At 35.1% G+C, this 17,364-nt stretch overlaps 1 protein-coding gene across 22 annotated transcripts in view; it reads left to right on the forward strand.

Annotated features, from left to right (window-relative positions):
* Positions 1-17,364, forward strand: part of MIA2 (MIA SH3 domain ER export factor 2) — a 117,522-nt gene that overhangs the window by 67,258 nt on the left and 32,900 nt on the right. For all 22 annotated transcript variants that reach the window (XM_024925458.4, XM_055097531.2, XM_057299689.2 and 19 more), the window contains 8 exons: positions 1,022-1,142; positions 2,372-2,418; positions 3,187-3,277; positions 7,347-7,485; positions 12,253-12,354; positions 13,652-13,712; positions 14,570-14,605; positions 16,836-16,903. In XM_024925458.4, the coding sequence (XP_024781226.3) occupies positions 1,022-1,142; positions 2,372-2,418; positions 3,187-3,277; positions 7,347-7,485; positions 12,253-12,354; positions 13,652-13,712; positions 14,570-14,605; positions 16,836-16,903 (665 nt within the window). The remainder of the gene's footprint in view (positions 1-1,021; positions 1,143-2,371; positions 2,419-3,186; positions 3,278-7,346; positions 7,486-12,252; positions 12,355-13,651; positions 13,713-14,569; positions 14,606-16,835; positions 16,904-17,364) is intronic.

Raw genomic sequence — 17,364 nt, forward strand, 5'->3', positions numbered from 1 at the left:
AGTGCAATGGCACCATCTCGGCTCATTGCAACCTCTGCCTCGTGGGTTCAAGTGATTCTGCTGCCTCAGCCTCCTGAGTAGCTGGGACTACAGGCATGTGCCACTATGCCTGGCTAATTTTTTTTGTATTTTTAGTAAAGACGGGGTTTCACCATTTTGGCCAGGCTAGTCTTGGAACTCCTGACCTCAGGTGATCCGCCCACCTTAGCCTCCCAAAGTGTTGGGATTACAGGCGTGAGCCACCGCATCTGGCTGTGGCATATTGTTTTATTTATTTTTTCTAAACTTCCTCTACTAAAGGCTTTGGGATTCTTTTAAAGATAACAAGAATGAGATGCTAACCTCAAGCTCTGCTCAAAGGTATAGGCCATGTTATTTGTGCCTGGAACTCTGAAGAGAGGGAGGAGATCGAAGGGTGAAAATTGTAGATCAGTGCATTATTTTTAGGTGGGTCCCTCCAGAGGAGTACATGACACGTCATTTGATTATCTGTAGTGTTAGAAAATATTTCTTTATTCAACAAAATTCAAAAAGTACTTTTGGAAAACCTCTAATGTTCCATTCAAATTCTCTTTTATAAATGTCTTTATCTCAGCTAATTGTTTCCTTGAATAAATCAACTAAAAATCTACGATCTTTTTATACATTATGTATCTCACTGCAGATGTGTTTCGTGTCACACAGAATTTACTCTCATGTTAATTAGGGCACTGTTATTTGTGGCATGTGAGAAATGTCATATAAAAAAATATTTTACTACTTTTTAGTTGCATAATATTAATATGTACTATATTTGATTTGGGAATAACTAGTTTTGGTTTTTACTTGCAGAGTTTAATAGTCAATAAATGTTACCATTTCTCAAGACTTTACAATATCTTAATAAGAGGTGGAAAATAAGAGCTCTTGTGTTGTTATTTATGTGGACTGATTTTTAAACTATAACTGTACATTCACAAGTTGTAAAGCTGTTAGCATAAGGCATTACCCTCTCTATTTTTCCCCTTTGTTCAATGTCAAGACTCTGACTGAACGCTTGTTAAAGATGAAAGATTGGGCTGCTATGCTTGGAGAAGACATAACAGATGATGATAACTTGGAATTAGAAATGAACAGTGAATCGGAAAATGGTGCTTACTTAGGTATTAAGTCATGACTCATCTCCTTTTGCTAAAATGGTGACTAGCTCTTCTATTTCCTTTTCGTTCCCTGTGTGCACCATGTTCTTTATATGCTTTTACTTTGGTACATTCTGTCTGTCTGTGACACACTGTCCTTTCTCACCATCCCTTGTAGTTTTTAGCTTCAGCTGGAGCACTGCCTTTTCAGTAAGTCTTTCTCCAGCTGCTCAGACACACTTACAGCCTCCTCCCTTTTTTTTGTGTATTATACATATCTTTATTATAGCCATTTTCAAAATTACATCATAATCATTTCAATGCCTGTTTTTCCCTGTACTGTAAGCTAATCAAATGGATGAATGACTAGTTTGAAGAACAAGTGTTCTATAAATACTTCAGGATACTTCTTTTGCTTTTGTCAGAGGTTCAGATGGTTACAGTACTTTTAATGTTAGCCATTCAAATTATTATTGCCATTGATGGTTGTGCTCTGAAGCTGGCAAAAGTGGCCAAATTTAGTTTCACTATAGCCCCTTAATGTATTCTCACACCAATTCCTTTGACCTAAAAAAAACCTTTTTATTTTGAAATATGGCATCATAGGAAGTTCTAAAACTAGTGCAGAGGTCCCATGTACCCCTCTCTCATTTTACCCCAGTGGCAGTTCTTCAGACTTTTATGTCATTTTTCTGTTCTCTTCCCTAGCCCCCTGCATAATTAACAAATTTATTATGGAGGAAAAAGTGTGATTAAAAATTTTTTTTGTGACAACATTAATATGTTGGAAAAAATTACATCCCTAAAATAAGTATATAAAGTTCTGTTTGTACTTTTTCATTTCTACTTTATTATATATAAAATAATCCTTTCTCTATTTGAGAAAACTCATGCTTGTTTAATGTTATTTTAACTTGGGTTATAATTTTACTCATATTTTGGATGCTGTAAGAATCCAAGAATAGTTAATGATTGTGGTCTATATTTAGATGAATATTGAATCCTTGTTATAACTCTGTTCTTGGAGTTAGAGCTGAAGAACCTTGTTAAATGGTATGACACTTCAGTGCTTTTATTGTTTAGCTTCCTGGGAGCAGGTCCAAGGCCATTCTGCTTTATACCAAATTCTTTATTGTAGCAAGAAGAGGGATTATAAGTTTCTGGTTTAGTGAACTGATAAAATCATTTTGATGTCTATTGTTGTATTGTACTATTTTCCCAAATCATTGTTGTGCTTTTGATTTTCACTGTAGATAATCCTCCAAAAGGAGCTTTGAAGAAACTGATTCATGCTGCTAAGGTTTGTGCTATTGGATACTTAAAAAGAATAAGGAGGAAGAAAGAGAACGTGGATTACTCATGTCCCAGTAAATGTTTAAAAAGTCCATTTTATTGTTCCCATATAAATATATTTACAAATTATCAGAATTTTCGTCATCAATTGCTTTTTCCTTTCAATTATTAACTTTAGAAATTCATATAATTTTTGGAATTTATCAAAATAAAAAATTCCAAGTTCTGTACTCATTTTTCGGATAAGACTATATTTAAAATGTTTCCTGTATTTTATCTTGTAGTTCCCTCAGTGCATTCTTTTTCTTCTAGTCTCAGTATTTTCTTACCCCTTCTGCCCTATATCCTATTTTAAGTAAATACTAGATGCCTTTTTTTCTGGTTTATTCCTTCTCTTTTCCACCCTAGTAGTGTGGTATCCTCATTTTTGCTGATCTATGTGAAGTCTTGGTAATGTAGTTTGAAGGCTGCTTTAATAAAAACTTTTGTTGAAAGTAAATAGAATGAAAATAGTCACTTTCTTAAGCAGCCAGTGAAAAACATTCACTGCTTTTCCCTATCCCTTGTTCTGAGACTTACAAGCATTGACGACTTTGCTGGTTTTTTTAAGACGGAAGCTGCATTATTGGTTTCTGTATTCCAGGTGATAATTTCATCAAAACGATAAAATCGCTTAAAAAGTGTTAGGGGTGTCATAGTGAGGTTTTATGGTTTTTTTTTTTTTTTTTTGTATAACTGATTAATGTTACTTTTTTCCTTCTTCCCTTCTTTAAAGTTAAATGCTTCTTTAAAAACCTTAGAAGGAGAAAGAAACCAAATTTATATTCAGTTATCTGAAGTTGATAAAACAAAGGAAGAGCTTACAGGTAGGTCATTGACATACATACTTTTAATGTTTTTCTAAGTACATCTCTTTGCAGAGAATGGTAAAAATGAATTGAATTAACTTTGGGAAGATCCAATTTTATTTTTTTTTAACTTTTGTTCCTGTTGGGTATCTGTGAAACATTAGTCCTGGTTTTTGTTGTCATTGTTGCTAAAGGCATATCGATTTCCTCTCTATTTATGTGAAGTTAAAATAAGGAAATTTTTAAAAAAAATGTAAAACCGTATTTATCTTCGAATTACAGTGTTATGTGTTTGAATGGTTTTAGATGTTAAAAAGTAGCAAATTGAAACTTAATGTTTAAAGTCTTTGTTAATTGAAAAATTGATCTTCAATAGTGGTACTATTTGCAGTATGATTTGTTCCTTTAATGTACATACGTAGTATATTAGTACATACGAGAGTGATGTTAGACCTGTAAAAATGAAGGTGTTGTTTTAATTGAAAACATTTATGTTTATTTTGCTGATAGTGTTTGTATTTTCAAAAAGTAAACAAGTTCTGTCAATATGTTGGAAAATTTTTAAAGTTGAGATAAATAGCATCTCATTTTGTAAAAATAAAAAATATAAAGATTTACCATATGCGTTTGCATCAGAAAAGACTGGAAGGACATACTCAAATGTCAACAATGATTATCTCTGAATATGGGATTATGGGCAGATTTTTATATTCTTTTTACTTATCTGTATTTTCAAAAACTTCTACAGTAAGTGAACTGCATTTATAATACTGTTTTAAAAGATTGAACCACCAAAGATAGAGGTTATTAAAAAATTATATCCCTACTCACATGATTATAGTAATTGGATTATTTTTGGATTTCAAGAAACATTAGTATTAGTTTAAGAGAATGTTGCTCTATGTAAAGCATTGTACTAAAAACCATAGGAGATATACAGAAGGAAAAGATAGCTTACTTTCAAGGAAGCTGTATTTCAAAAAATGTGTGTAGAAAGTGCCAGAGTGGCAAGGAAATTTGCTCACCAGTTATCCCACTCCTTAATACAGTTTCCTGGCAAATCTTTGTTTCTTTCTTAGACTAATACTTGGAGACCTATGTCTCCTTGTACTCTTCTTTCAAATCTAACTTTGTTTTTTTAATGGATCATGAAAGATAAATTTCTGTAATTGATGTTTTATTCATAGCATGAAGATTTTCCTCTAAACTGTTTCTTCCTTTTCTGATAATCATTTACAGTGGTCTTTATGTTACAATTTGAAACACAGTAGAAGTACAAAAATATGGCCAGGCGCGGTGCCTCACGCCTATAATCCCAGCACTTTGGGCGGCCAACGTGGGTGGATCACTTGAGCTGGGGAGTTCAAGACCAGCTTGGTCAACATGGTGAAACCCTGTCTCTACTAAAAATACAAAAATTAGTCGGGTGTGGTGGCACATGCCTGTAATCCCAGCTGCTTGGGAGGCTGAGGCACGAGAATCGCTTGAACCTGGGAGGTGGAGGTTGCAGTGAGCCAAGGTTGCACCACTGCACTCCAGCCTAGGCAACCAAGCGAGACTTTGTCTCAAAAAAAAAAAAAAAAAAAGTACATAAATATATTAAATAATTAAGTGTTGGGTTGTAGTTTTCTTGTTTGTTTTACAATAGGGATGATTAAATTTTAATAGAGATAATACCCAACGTTAATTTCTTTACGTGATTGTTCTTGGCAATGGCTTAAAGCCTAGGTCAATGAATTTTTTTTTTTCTGATGTAGATTAAAAAATTTCTGTGGAAAGATAGTTACGTACAATTTCCTATACATTTAATCATTTAATGTTTAGGTATTTATGTAAACTGTTCTTTTGGTTTGTATGTTTAATGGGTTATATTAGTCCATTCTCACATTGCGGTAAAGAACTACCTGAAACTGAGAAGTTTGTAAAGAAAAGAGGTTTAACTGGCTCATGGTTTTGCAGGCTGTACAGGCTTCTGCTTCTGGGGAGGTGTCAGGAAATTTACAGTCATGGTGGAAGGTGAAGGGGAAGCTAGCACGTCTTACATGGTGGGAGCAGGAGGAAGAGAGTGAAGGGGGAGGTGTTACACACTTTAAAACAACCAGATCTCATGAGAACTCTATCATCTAGGGGGAGACAGCGCTAGGAGGATGGTGATAAACCATTAGAAACCACCCCCTTGGTCCAATCACCTCCCATCTGGCCCCACCTCTAACATTGGGAATTACAATTCAACATGAAAGTTGGATGGGGACACAAAGCCAAACCATATCATGAGGGTTTTAGAATAATTAAATACCATTACATGTAATTACTAAAATTTTCATGCTTGTTAATACTGTTTCCAAAACTTCCCTCTTTAGGCAGAGTGAGTTTTGTCTTTTAAGATTTGTGGTGGTGATTCATATACACGTTATAGGAGATGATGCCTTCCTTCATCTTAGAGGAGTTGAGGTTATTATCTTGGTACCTTAATGTTAGAGTTGTTCAGAGTTGGTACTTCAATTTTAGAGGCACTCAGAGTTGAGGTAATTATGTTAGAAGAGAAACGAGGTTTTTAAAAAAATTGATGCATAAATTATAAAGCATTCATAATTATTCAGAATGATTCATTTTTATTTTATAGATTTTTTTAAAGATGGCTTAGCGGTTGAAACAACGCTTAAAGTTGGTATTTTTCTCTCTGGTCTTGATCTGTTTTAAACTAGGAGTATGTTTGGGCATTTGTTATGAGAAGATCTAGATTTCTGGTTTGACTTATATGTCAAAATTTTAGCTTAAAAGGGAGGGCTAGGTACAATTTAAGTATTATTAAGAGAGAAAGTTTTTACTAGATAAAAACAGGCACTATTCATCACCTGGAAATAGTTTTACAGGGAATGTTGAACTACAATATCTCCCTTTAAAACTCTTATCTCCAAAACCTTCCTGAGAACTTTAGTGGCGTTTAGCTCTAAAATTGAAAATTAGATGCTAGAATTAGAATGTTGAAGGTGTTGGGAATCCTATAAATAATAACAAAAGTTAAAAGAATTTTTTTTTTTTTTTTTGGAGACAGGGTCTCCCTTTGTCATCCAGGCTGGAGTGCAGTGGCGTGATCTTGGCTCACTGCACGCTCTGCCTCCTAGGTTCAAGCAATTCTCCTTCCTCAGCCTCCCAAGTAGCTGGGATTACAGGCACGCCCCAGCACGCCTGACTAATTTTTGTATTTTAAGTAGAGACAGGGTTTTGCCATGTTGGCCAGGCTGGTCTTGAACTCCTGGCCTCAAGTGATCCACCCACTTCGGCCTTCCAAAGTGCTGAGATGTACAGGCGTGAGCCACCGTGCCCGGCCAAAATTAAAACAATTTATATAGCTCCTTAATTAAGATATTAATGCACTCAATGGAGCACTATTCAGCCATCAAAAAATAATGGGATCCTGTTTTGTGGCAACATGAGTGAGCCTATTTTAAGTGAAATAAGCCACACGAGAAAGAGAAATGGCTCATGTTCTCACTTATATATGGGAGCTAAAAAAGTTGATCTCATACAAGTAGAGAATGGAATAGTAATAGTAATATGAGGGTGGGAAGTATAGAGGGTAGGGGGTTAGGGAGAGGTTAGTTAGCAGATACAAAATTATAACTAGATAGGTGGAACGATTTCTAATGTTCTATAGCACTGTAGAGTGGCTAGTTTAGTTACTGTATATTTATATTTCTTTTTCTTAGATCTACTTTATTTGTCATATTGTTATTTTTGAATAGCTAGAAGAGAGGATTTTGAATGTTCATAACATAAAGAAATGACAAATGTTAGAGGCGATGGTTATGCTAATTACCCTGATAGGATTATTACACATCGAATACCTATATTGAAATATCACACTGTACCACATAAATATGTACAATTTTTATGTGTCAATCAACTAATAACAATATATAATAAAAGCATTTAGGTAAACAAAATCCCTTATAGATTTTCTGTTATTAGAAAGAGTTTAGTTTATTAATAATTTATTATTTTTAGTAATTTTTATCTTTCTGAAATGTTAATATGCAACTCAAAATGTTTACTCCTTTAATTATGACTTAAAATTTTTATATAGAGCATATTAAAAATCTTCAGACTGAACAAGCATCTTTGCAGTCAGAAAACACACATTTTGAAAATGAGAATCAGAAGCTTCAACAGAAACTTAAAGTAATGACTGAATTATATCAAGAAAATGAAATGAAACTCCACAGGTAATAAAAATTATGTTAACTCCATTGAACAGCAAGTAAAATAGCTTTAGAGATATATGTTACATAGTTAGCTATAGTGATTATTGAAAGTTCTCAATTTATGATTAGATTGTATTTCATCAACTTATTTTTAAGAAAGGTATTTGATCTGGAGACACTTTTTTTCAACAAAGAAAATATTGTAAGTGATGTTGGAATTTCCAAGCTAGTTAACAGAATCCTCTTTAGCTCCTAGTAAGTAGTCAGCAAATTATTGCCTTAAACGTCCTAATACTGGCAGGGAATCTGAATGGACACTCTTGATTAAACTGCCCATTAATTCCATCTCTGATATATGTAAAACTGATTTTTCTGTTCTGTGCAAGTTGCTTCTGCCCAGGTGTTCCTTGGCTTAGTAAATGGCAGTGTCCTTTACTTAGTTACTTAGGGTGGCACCTCAAGCTGTTTTTGACTTCTCTCTTGCTTTTATATCTCCTATTTATTCTGTCATTAAATCCTGTCAGCTTTTTTATAGCCTGAATCTGACCACTTTTTACCATCTTCCATATTAGTCTAGTCCAAGTCATCAACAGTTAATACCCGGCTTATTATAGTAGCCTTATGGGTAGTCTCCTTCTTTCCGCCCTTTCTCCTGCACTGTGTTTTCTCTGCAACATGCAGGATGACCCTTAAAATGTGAATTGTGAGTATGGTCACTCTCATGCTCAAAATCCCTGAGTGCCTTTATATCACACTCAACCCACAGCTTTTATATCTTGGCCTACAAGACAGTACAGGATTGGACCCTTGACCACCTCTTTAATTTTAGCTTATTCATGTTCTTTTTCCTCTCAGTACCCTCCATCCAGCACTGGCCTTTTTGATGCTCTTCAGCACATTGACCTTAGGGTCTTTTGTGCTTGTTCCTTCTGCCTGGAATGATGTTTCCTTATATCTTTGAATGGCTCAGTTCTTCATTTTATTAGGCCTGGGTTCAAATGTTACCTCAAAGAATCCTTCCCTGGCTATTCTAACTAAAATAATACCTGCTACTCTTTATCCCCTTATTTTGCCTCATAGCTCTTATTGTCCTCTGATTGATTGCTTTTCTTTCTTTTATCTTCCTTACGTTAAATACAAGCTCTGAGAGAAAATTATTTTCTTCACTTCTGTATTCCCAGTGCCTAAAGCTACATGAGACGTGTGGTAACTGTTCAGTACATGTTTGTTGAATATATGTACAAATATGTTCAGTGCCTTTATATATTGGAGTGAAGGAGTGTGTGTGTGTACATGCTGTTGCCTAAATGCCTAAGTACACTGAAGACCCTTGAGATATCTGAAGACTCTAGATTTTCAAATAGTGCCATGGCATGTATTTTTTTTTTTTTTTATCATAAAGGGTAATAAAATGTAACAGACTTTCAGGTTCCTTTAGGCTCTTAATGATAGTTATTACAGTTGTTCCTCATTATTTATAGAATCTGTATTTGTGAATTGACTTACTAGCTAAAATTTATTTGTAAATCAGATCAGTACATGCAAAGCTTTTGTAGCCATTCATGGACATATTCAGAATGATGAAAAATTTGAGTTGCCCAATGTGCATGTTCCCAGCTGAGGTCAAACAAGGTGACACACTCTGCTTTCTTGTTTCAGCTCTCATTCTGTAAACAGGTGTCCTTTTTACAGTATATTTAGTGCCTCATTTTTTACATTTTTATGCTTTTTGCTGGTGATTTAGCTGTTTAAAATGCCCCCTAAGCATAGTGCTGAACTGCTATGTAGTGTTTTTAAGCACAAGAATGCTGTGATATGTGTTATGGAGAAAATACATGTGTTAGATAAACTTTGTTTAGGCATGAATTACAGTGCTTTTGGCTGTGAGTTCAATGTCAATAAATTAACAATATATATTAAAGAAAGTATCTTTAAACAGAAGCACACAAAAAAACAAGGTTATATATTGATTGGTTGATAAAATTGTTGTGACCAGAGGCTGTAGCAGGAAGCTAACCCCGTATTACCCTTAGGAGCAGTGATCTAGTATTTGCTAATTTACGATGTATAGTGACTTTATGGAACAAAACTAGCACAAATAATGAGAATCTACTTTATATATTTGGAAACTGGTAGAAAGTACTAATGCTTCTTTGAGATCAGGATGCTGGGTAGTGCTTGGCTCATTCACTGCCAAGTTCTATACTTCAGTCATGATTTGGATTCAGTTCACAATTAAAAAGTTGTTATTTGTTATGGCCCTTTGGCCCTTTGGGACTGCTCAGGGTATGCAAGAGACTAAACCTGACAAAATGGAAGAATTACAGTATAACTTCAGGGTTTTTCAGCCAGTATACCTAGGAGTGGGCCCTTCTTTTTAGGTTAGAATGGAAGGTATTAAAGTAAAACTTGGATATAAAAGTGATTGAGGTGAAAGAAATATTTTTGAGTGTATCTTTTGAATAAAAAAAGTATATGGTTGATTATAGAATTTTGATGAGTAATGTTTAACATTTCAAAGAAAAGGTATTTTCTTTAGATTTTTAAAGGAAGGATAGCAAACTGAGTAGTACCCTAGTTGTGTGTGTTGTTCACAGGATTTCATTCGTTAGTTTAAAATTATTTTAAATTCCTAAAATATTTTACATTTCCTTCTTATATTTAACTAGCAAGTAGTTTATATTACTGAAATTCAATGAATTATGCCATTGGCACTTCTTCAGAGTAGAATATTGAGTTGATAGTACCAGTGAAGTGTTAAATTTATATTCTTGCTGCATATAGTATAATTTAAGTTCAGTCTGGATGTTGGCTTGATGTTTTTCATGACTGATATACCATTTTCCCAAATTTAATAATGGAAACAAATGAAATGGTAGGACCTAGAAGCTTGATGTGTTGCTTTTTTTTTTTTTTTTTTGGTGAGATGAAGTCGTGCTGCGATGCCCAGGCTGGAGTACAATGGTGTGATCTTGGCTTACCACAAGCTCCGCCTCCCGGGTTCACGCCATTCTCCTGCCTCAGCCTCCCGAGTAGCTGGGACTACAGGCGTGCGCCACCACTCCTGGCTTATTTATTTATTTTTTGTATTTTTAGTAGAGGTGGGGTTTCACCTTGTTGGCCAGGCTGGTCTCAAACTCCTGACCTCTAGTGATCTGCCCACCTTGGCCTTTCAAAGTGTGGGGATTATAGGCATGAGCCACTGTGCCTGGCCCTTGATATGTTACTTTAAATATATATGATGGTTTTTTTTTTTTGTGGTTTTTTTTTTTTTGAGATAGAGTCTAGCTCTGTCGCCCAGGCTGGGGTGCAGTGGCACGATCTCGGCTCACTGCAACCTCTGCCTCCTGGGTTCAAGCAATTCTCCTGCCTCAGACTCCCGAGTAGCTGGGATTACAGGTGCGTGCCACCATGCCTGCCTAATTTTTGTATTTTTAGTGGAGACGGGGTTTCACCATGTTAGCCAGGCTGGTCTCGAACTCCTGACCTCATGATCTGCCCACCTCTGCCTCCCAAAGTGCTGGGATTATAGGCATGAGCCACTGCACCCGACCAAGATATGATATTTTTAAGTCATATCATCAGGTCTCCTTTCACAGTGTAATTTCTATTATTAATAGGCCCACCCAAATTCAATGGGAAGGTACATAAACCTCACCTTTTATCAAGAGAGGTGTCAAAGAATTTCTGGCTATCTTCAGTCTACACAGTCTGTAAAAACACATCTCTCTTCCATATCCATGCCCGTCGCACTTTCGTGCTTTTCCTAAGGAGATGACTTATTTTCTTATAACATCCATGAAAGTGATTGACCTTAGGGAATGCTTTCTAAGCAGTAGGTAATGTAGTCTGTAGAATACAAAATATTTACTGCCACACTGCAAGACTTCTTCAGTAGTTTGTCTTGTTCTTCTCAAAGTTCATGAAGAAGGGAAGATATCCATTTAGGACTCCAAATGTGTTTTCCTGTGGTGTTCAATAAATATTTCTTGGGTGACCAAGATATATTAATGATAGTATGTGAAATGAAACAACATGGGTATTATAGCATAGAAGAGTCACTGCTTATGATCTCTAGGCTTTGGTTTAATTATTTCTCTGTGCTTCATTGTCGTTTTTGTAAGATGGGAATAACAGTACCACCCTTCTTGTAGAGCTGTTGTGGTAATTAAATAATACATGTAGAAGTCTGAGAACAGTTTTTGGCACATACTAATGGCTCAATAAGTTATCTATTATTATTATTAATAGAATTAGATGTAGTAAATAGGACTGCTACTACTACTGTTTACTTTGGTTTCATTGTAATTATAATTGTGTGTGTGTGTGTGTGTGTGTGTGTGTGTGTGTGTGTGTGTGTGTGTTTACTTCCCTGGAAGCCTAATCACTAACCAATATAAAAATTAACGAAACACATTTTATTAATTGGTGACTTCTTACTAGCAAATATAATGCTTGTTTATACAGAAAGACTTGATAAGTGATAGTCATAATAGTTTTTATTAAATATATCTTTGATCCTATTTTTAAGATAAATTTATATAGAAAACTCTTGAAACTATTAGTAGTTCTGTATTAGACACAATGCTTTACAATTTCGGTTTATAATATTAAATTCAACACCAGGAATATTTACACAGATACTTTTTTTTTTCCTTGTAGGTGATGTTTTCAGTGGTATTTTAGAAATCATTTGACAGGAATCACCAGTTTTTTCACAATTAAAAATATAGAATTGATTATCTTTTGACATGTATTAAGAGAATTATAACATTTTTTGTTTTTAAGGAAATTAACAGTAGAGGAAAATTATCGGTTAGAGAAAGAAGAGAAACTTTCTAAAGTAGATGAAAAGATCAGCCATGCCACTGAAGAGCTGGAGACCTATAGGTATTAAATACATTTTTCTGGTTTCTTTTTTGGAATGGGAAGAGTATCTAAAAAACTTAATGCCAGAAAAAATAATAAATCAAATGAAAATAGAAAACATTTTAAAATCTGACAGGTGGCACAGACAAAAAAATAATATATTTTTGTCTCATCACTTTTCATTCAGATTTCTTGGTCTTGAGCAATTATACCGGAAAAATGTTTTTCTTTCAGGTTGTGTGATTTTTAAAATCTCTCAAAGTTGAATATGGACAATTCTATTTTATGTTAGTGTCAATATGAATAGATATTAATTTTAAGGTCCTTCCTCATTGGTTCAAATTGAGAAGAATGTATGTAATATTAGTGAATCAATAGGTGTGCCACAAAAAGAAGAGTGAGCCATAGAGCATTTGGAAGTATTTAAAAGACTATAAATCTAGATTTTACCTTGGTTTGATCCTTACTAGATCCCAGGAAATAGAAAATATAGAGAAGAAAAGATTCAGCAGTATCCCAAATAGTTGTGATACTTCATTTTACCTCAGAAAGAGCAAGCTTGCGTTTTATCCAAAATAAGTTATCTTGTTAATCTCATAAAAGTACCAAGTAACATTTTACTTCACAATGGTTGCTAATTTCCTAGAATTCTATTAAGACTACCCACATCTGGCCGGGCATGGTGGCTCACGCCTATAATCCCTGTACTTTGGGAGGCCAAGGTGGGTGGATCACTTGAGGTCAGGAATTCGAGCCCAGCCTGGTCAACATGATGAAACCCCATCTCTACTAAAAATACAAAAAATTAGTTGGTCGTGGTAGTGGGTGCCTGTAATCCCAGCTACTCAGGAGACTGGTGCAGGAGAATCATTTGAACCCTGGAGGTGGAGGTTGCAGTGAGCCGAGATTACGCCACTGCACTGCATACTGGGCAACAAGAGCAACACTCTGTTTTAAAAAAAAAAAAAATGACCACCAACATCTGAATAAATCTTCTAGGATCATTCTTCTTAAAAATAAAAAAAAAAAAACAACACAATATACCACGTAAATATTTATGTGACTTTGGGTTTAGGTAAACTCAAGTAGTAGTATTAAGTTGTAATCAATGTTAAAATTAGTTTAGGAAAAAATATACTGTAGAACCTGTCAGAGGTGATTATTTCTTAATGTGGAGTTCTGGAGATTTTTTTTTTTTTTTTTTTTTTCCATGAAGTAGAGCATTCTGGGTTTTCTAATAAATATTTTTTTAGTAGAGAGTATGTTCTGTCATTTCATGTTATATGTTAATAGTAGAATAATTATTCGTTCCATTTAGAAAGCGAGCCAAAGATCTTGAAGAAGAATTGGAGAGAACTATTCATTCTTATCAAGGGCAGGTATATATATATGTGTGTGTGTGTGTGTGTGTGTATATAATTTAAAACAATTCTGATTTGTTTGAATTGATGCAGGAATATAATTACTTGACCAGTTGTATACCTCTTTTGAGGTGTTGCATGTGGCTGTGGGACATTTCCCAGGAGCCAAAGATTCTGAGATAAGAAATCTTATTTAAAATTGCCGTATTGGCTGGGTGCAGTGGCTCACACCAGTAATCCCAGCACTTTGGGAAGCCGAAGTGGGTGGATCACTTGAGGTCAGGAGTTCAAGACCAGCCTGGCTAACATGGCAAAACCCTGTCTCTACTAAAAAAAAAAAAAAAAAATAGCCGGGTATGGTGGCACATGCCTGTAATCTCAGCTACTTGGGAGGCTAAGGCAGGAGAATCACTTGAACCCTGGAGGCAGAGGTTGCAGTGAGCTGAGATCACGTCACTTGCATTCCAGCCTGGGTGACAGAGTGAGACTCCGTCTCAAAAAAAAAAAAAAATAAAAAAAATAAAATTGCCATATCTCCTGCTGCTTTGGGAAGGTAGATTGCATCACATAAATGTGTATCAACAGTGGGGTCTCATACTCAGTCAGGCTAGTTATATGTTAACTGGCAATTCCTGTTGATTATTACATAAAGTAAAAGTTTACCAGACAAAAAATTTAATTGTCTTTACATTCAGTTTTTGTTTTAAAATATAATAGATTATGTATACATGAAAATTTGCTTTAAAAATGTTGCCTACTCTTCAGAGATGCTTGGGATAGTTTTGAGTTGTGCACTACATCATAGTGGTAGATGTGAATGTTTTTTACTTAAGAAAAATAATGGTCAGTAGCATTTTAATTACTTTCTTTTTCAGATTATTTCCCATGAGAAAAAAGCACATGATAATTGGGTAAGTTTAAAATTTCCTTAAGTCTCTTTTGTCAAATTGTATTTTTTTTTCAGAAGATACGTTGTTTATTTAAATTAGATGAAAATAAATATAGTATTCTAAAAAATCAGTTTCTTTTAATTTTACAAGTAGTGAAATTATGTTCCTTGTGAACTAGTTTGTTCCAACACAGTTATTAGAAAAATCTGATTTTTCCTTCTTTGCTTTTATCACATTGCTTCTTTGAAAGGAGTTTATACTCCATGGGGAAGGTGATATAATGTTCATGGATTGATTGTTCCAGGGCACTGGATTGCCACTAATTAGTTGTGGACAAGCTACTTAAAATTCTTTGGGCCTATTTCCTCATTTGTGTAACAATGGGATTAGATTAAGTGATCTTCGAAGCCCCTTCTAGTTCTAAAAGTCATAAAATTCAGTTACCTGATTCTCAGTGTTGAATTACTGGGTACACATTAAGAAAAGGGTCATCATGAGAAATAGTGTATTTGTGCTCCAGAGGAACTAACTGTGTGAGGAAGTGATGAGGATGCAGATTTTGACTAATTATAAGAAAGACACTGTAACATATAGGACTGTTGTAGTAGCTGGCCTTTGGAGTACTTGTCACTAGGAGTCTTCAACAGTAGGCAGTTTGCACAGTGGGTGAATACATGGAGTCTGGAATTAGGCTGTCTTGGCTCATGTCCTGGCTTCATCACCTATCATCAGTTTTCTTACGTGTAAGATAGAGATAGCAGTAGTACCTATTTCATAGGGTTATTGTGATGATTAAATTCATGTAAGGTTGTTGCCAAATGCCTGACACACAGTATACATTCAGTGAATGTTAACTGTTGTTATTGTTGTAGTGAAGCTTGGTAGATATTTCTTAGACATGTTGGAGTGGAGATTCCAGCCTAGGGTGAGAGATTAGGTGTGGTGAATGTCTAGGTCCTCCTCAGTTGTAAGATTCTGTATGCTTTGGTATTGAGGGTTCAAATGAAAATTTGTTACTAAATTAATCTGGGCTTGGAGATGAATTTAGTTAACCACTGCTCACCACTTGTAAAATACTTAGGTGTAGATTACTCTTTGAAGATGGAGAGGTCCACACACAGTCCCAGGGTAAGACGGGAACCAGGCTGTTTCTGGAAGGGCAGCAGGAACATCTTACAGATCTTACAGAGACACTGACTTGTAAAGATTAGAATGAAAACCACAAACAACAATGGCCAAGAAGAGAATATGCTGAGGCCCAGAGGTAACAATTCCACATCCCTCCCTCACCGCTGCGTATTTAGTGAAGTCTTCTAAGGTAGATAAAGGTTATCTCAGATGACATGGGTAGAGGCTACAAAGAGACAGTTAAGCAGTTGGATATAAAGGTCGGGACAGCCAGATGACACCTAGGATATATCTGTCCTCACGTGTTCTAGAGCACAGGGCAGGCAGGAAAACCCAAGGAACCACAGGCTAAAGAATTACATATCAGGAAGGTCACTTGGGAGAAGCTCCACAGACAAGGTGTGTTTTTAGCTGAATTGGGATTGGTAGAGGGAATGAAAGTGACACTGAGCAGTAGCTTGTCACACGCTCCAGAGCTGAGCTACCCACAGGAGCAGACTGGAGTCTGGGCAGAAGACAGTTAATAGGAGAGGCTCATATTAGTTTCTGAAAAGTCACATGGTAACAGAGTTTAACTTGTTTTTTAGGGAAAAAGTGTTCATTTCAATGAACTAATCACCCAATCAGATAGAACCCAGGCTGGCTGAGTTTAGAGTCCATGAGGCTCTGAACGTTTGACCCCAGGGTGGATGGGGACAAGGACATGGCTCAAACTGTCAACTTTAGAGATTTGAGGGTAGGGGGATAATAAAGTCTCAACTACACAAAAAGGATGTTTATTAAAATCTCTTGTGTTCTAGGCACTGTACTTAAAGGCCTTTTACATACATTACTTGTTCAATCTACTCAGTAACTCTGTAAAGTTGGTACTATAATCCCAGATTTATGGATGAGGAAACAGCCTAAGGTCATGTGACTAGAGGGTAAAGAGTGGGCATAGAAATTCTGATCTTTCAGAGTCTAAGTCTTACACTTTTTCTTACTTCAGTGATTATGATTTGTATACCATTGTTGTGATATATATATATTTTTAAGAAATTTAATGAATGTTTATATTGACATATTTATGCTTATTTTTTAAGTTTATATAAATATATTTTTAAAATGTGTTATTTTCTTCAAGCTGGCAGCTCGGAATGCTGAAAGAAACCTCAATGATTTAAGGAAAGAAAATGCTCACAACAGACAAAAGTAAGTATCTTAGTGGGAACATTTAAAATTAGTTATTCTGTTATTTCTTTAATTAGGTAATACTTTTATAAGGTTAAGTAAGAAAACTTGCAGTGAATCCAGCATATCTTGTGAGATATCTATTAGTTTTACTAGGAATGTCTAGTTTGTTTTGTTTGTTGAAGTACTTGTCTTAGGTCACTGAAGTGGCACTTGGAGGAAACTGTTAACAGATTATTCTGCAAAAAGTATAACTAGAATTTTTTTTAAACCAGTGTAGATGGATGGAGGTAAAAATGGATGGAAAGAGAAGGGGTGAATCTCTCTGACATAGTAATGCCCAGAATATCAGCCTCTTTTAATGGATAAGTAGATAGGATAATATTCATTAATTTCTCTCATTTCCTGGTTTTGTAGTATTGGGTGACATTGTTTTACAATAATAAAATGAAAGGTAGAATAAAAGTCTACAATGTGCAATA

This window comes from Pan paniscus, chromosome 15, assembly GCF_029289425.2.
Source record: "Pan paniscus chromosome 15, NHGRI_mPanPan1-v2.0_pri, whole genome shotgun sequence".
Classification (NCBI taxonomy): domain Eukaryota; kingdom Metazoa; phylum Chordata; class Mammalia; order Primates; family Hominidae; genus Pan; species Pan paniscus.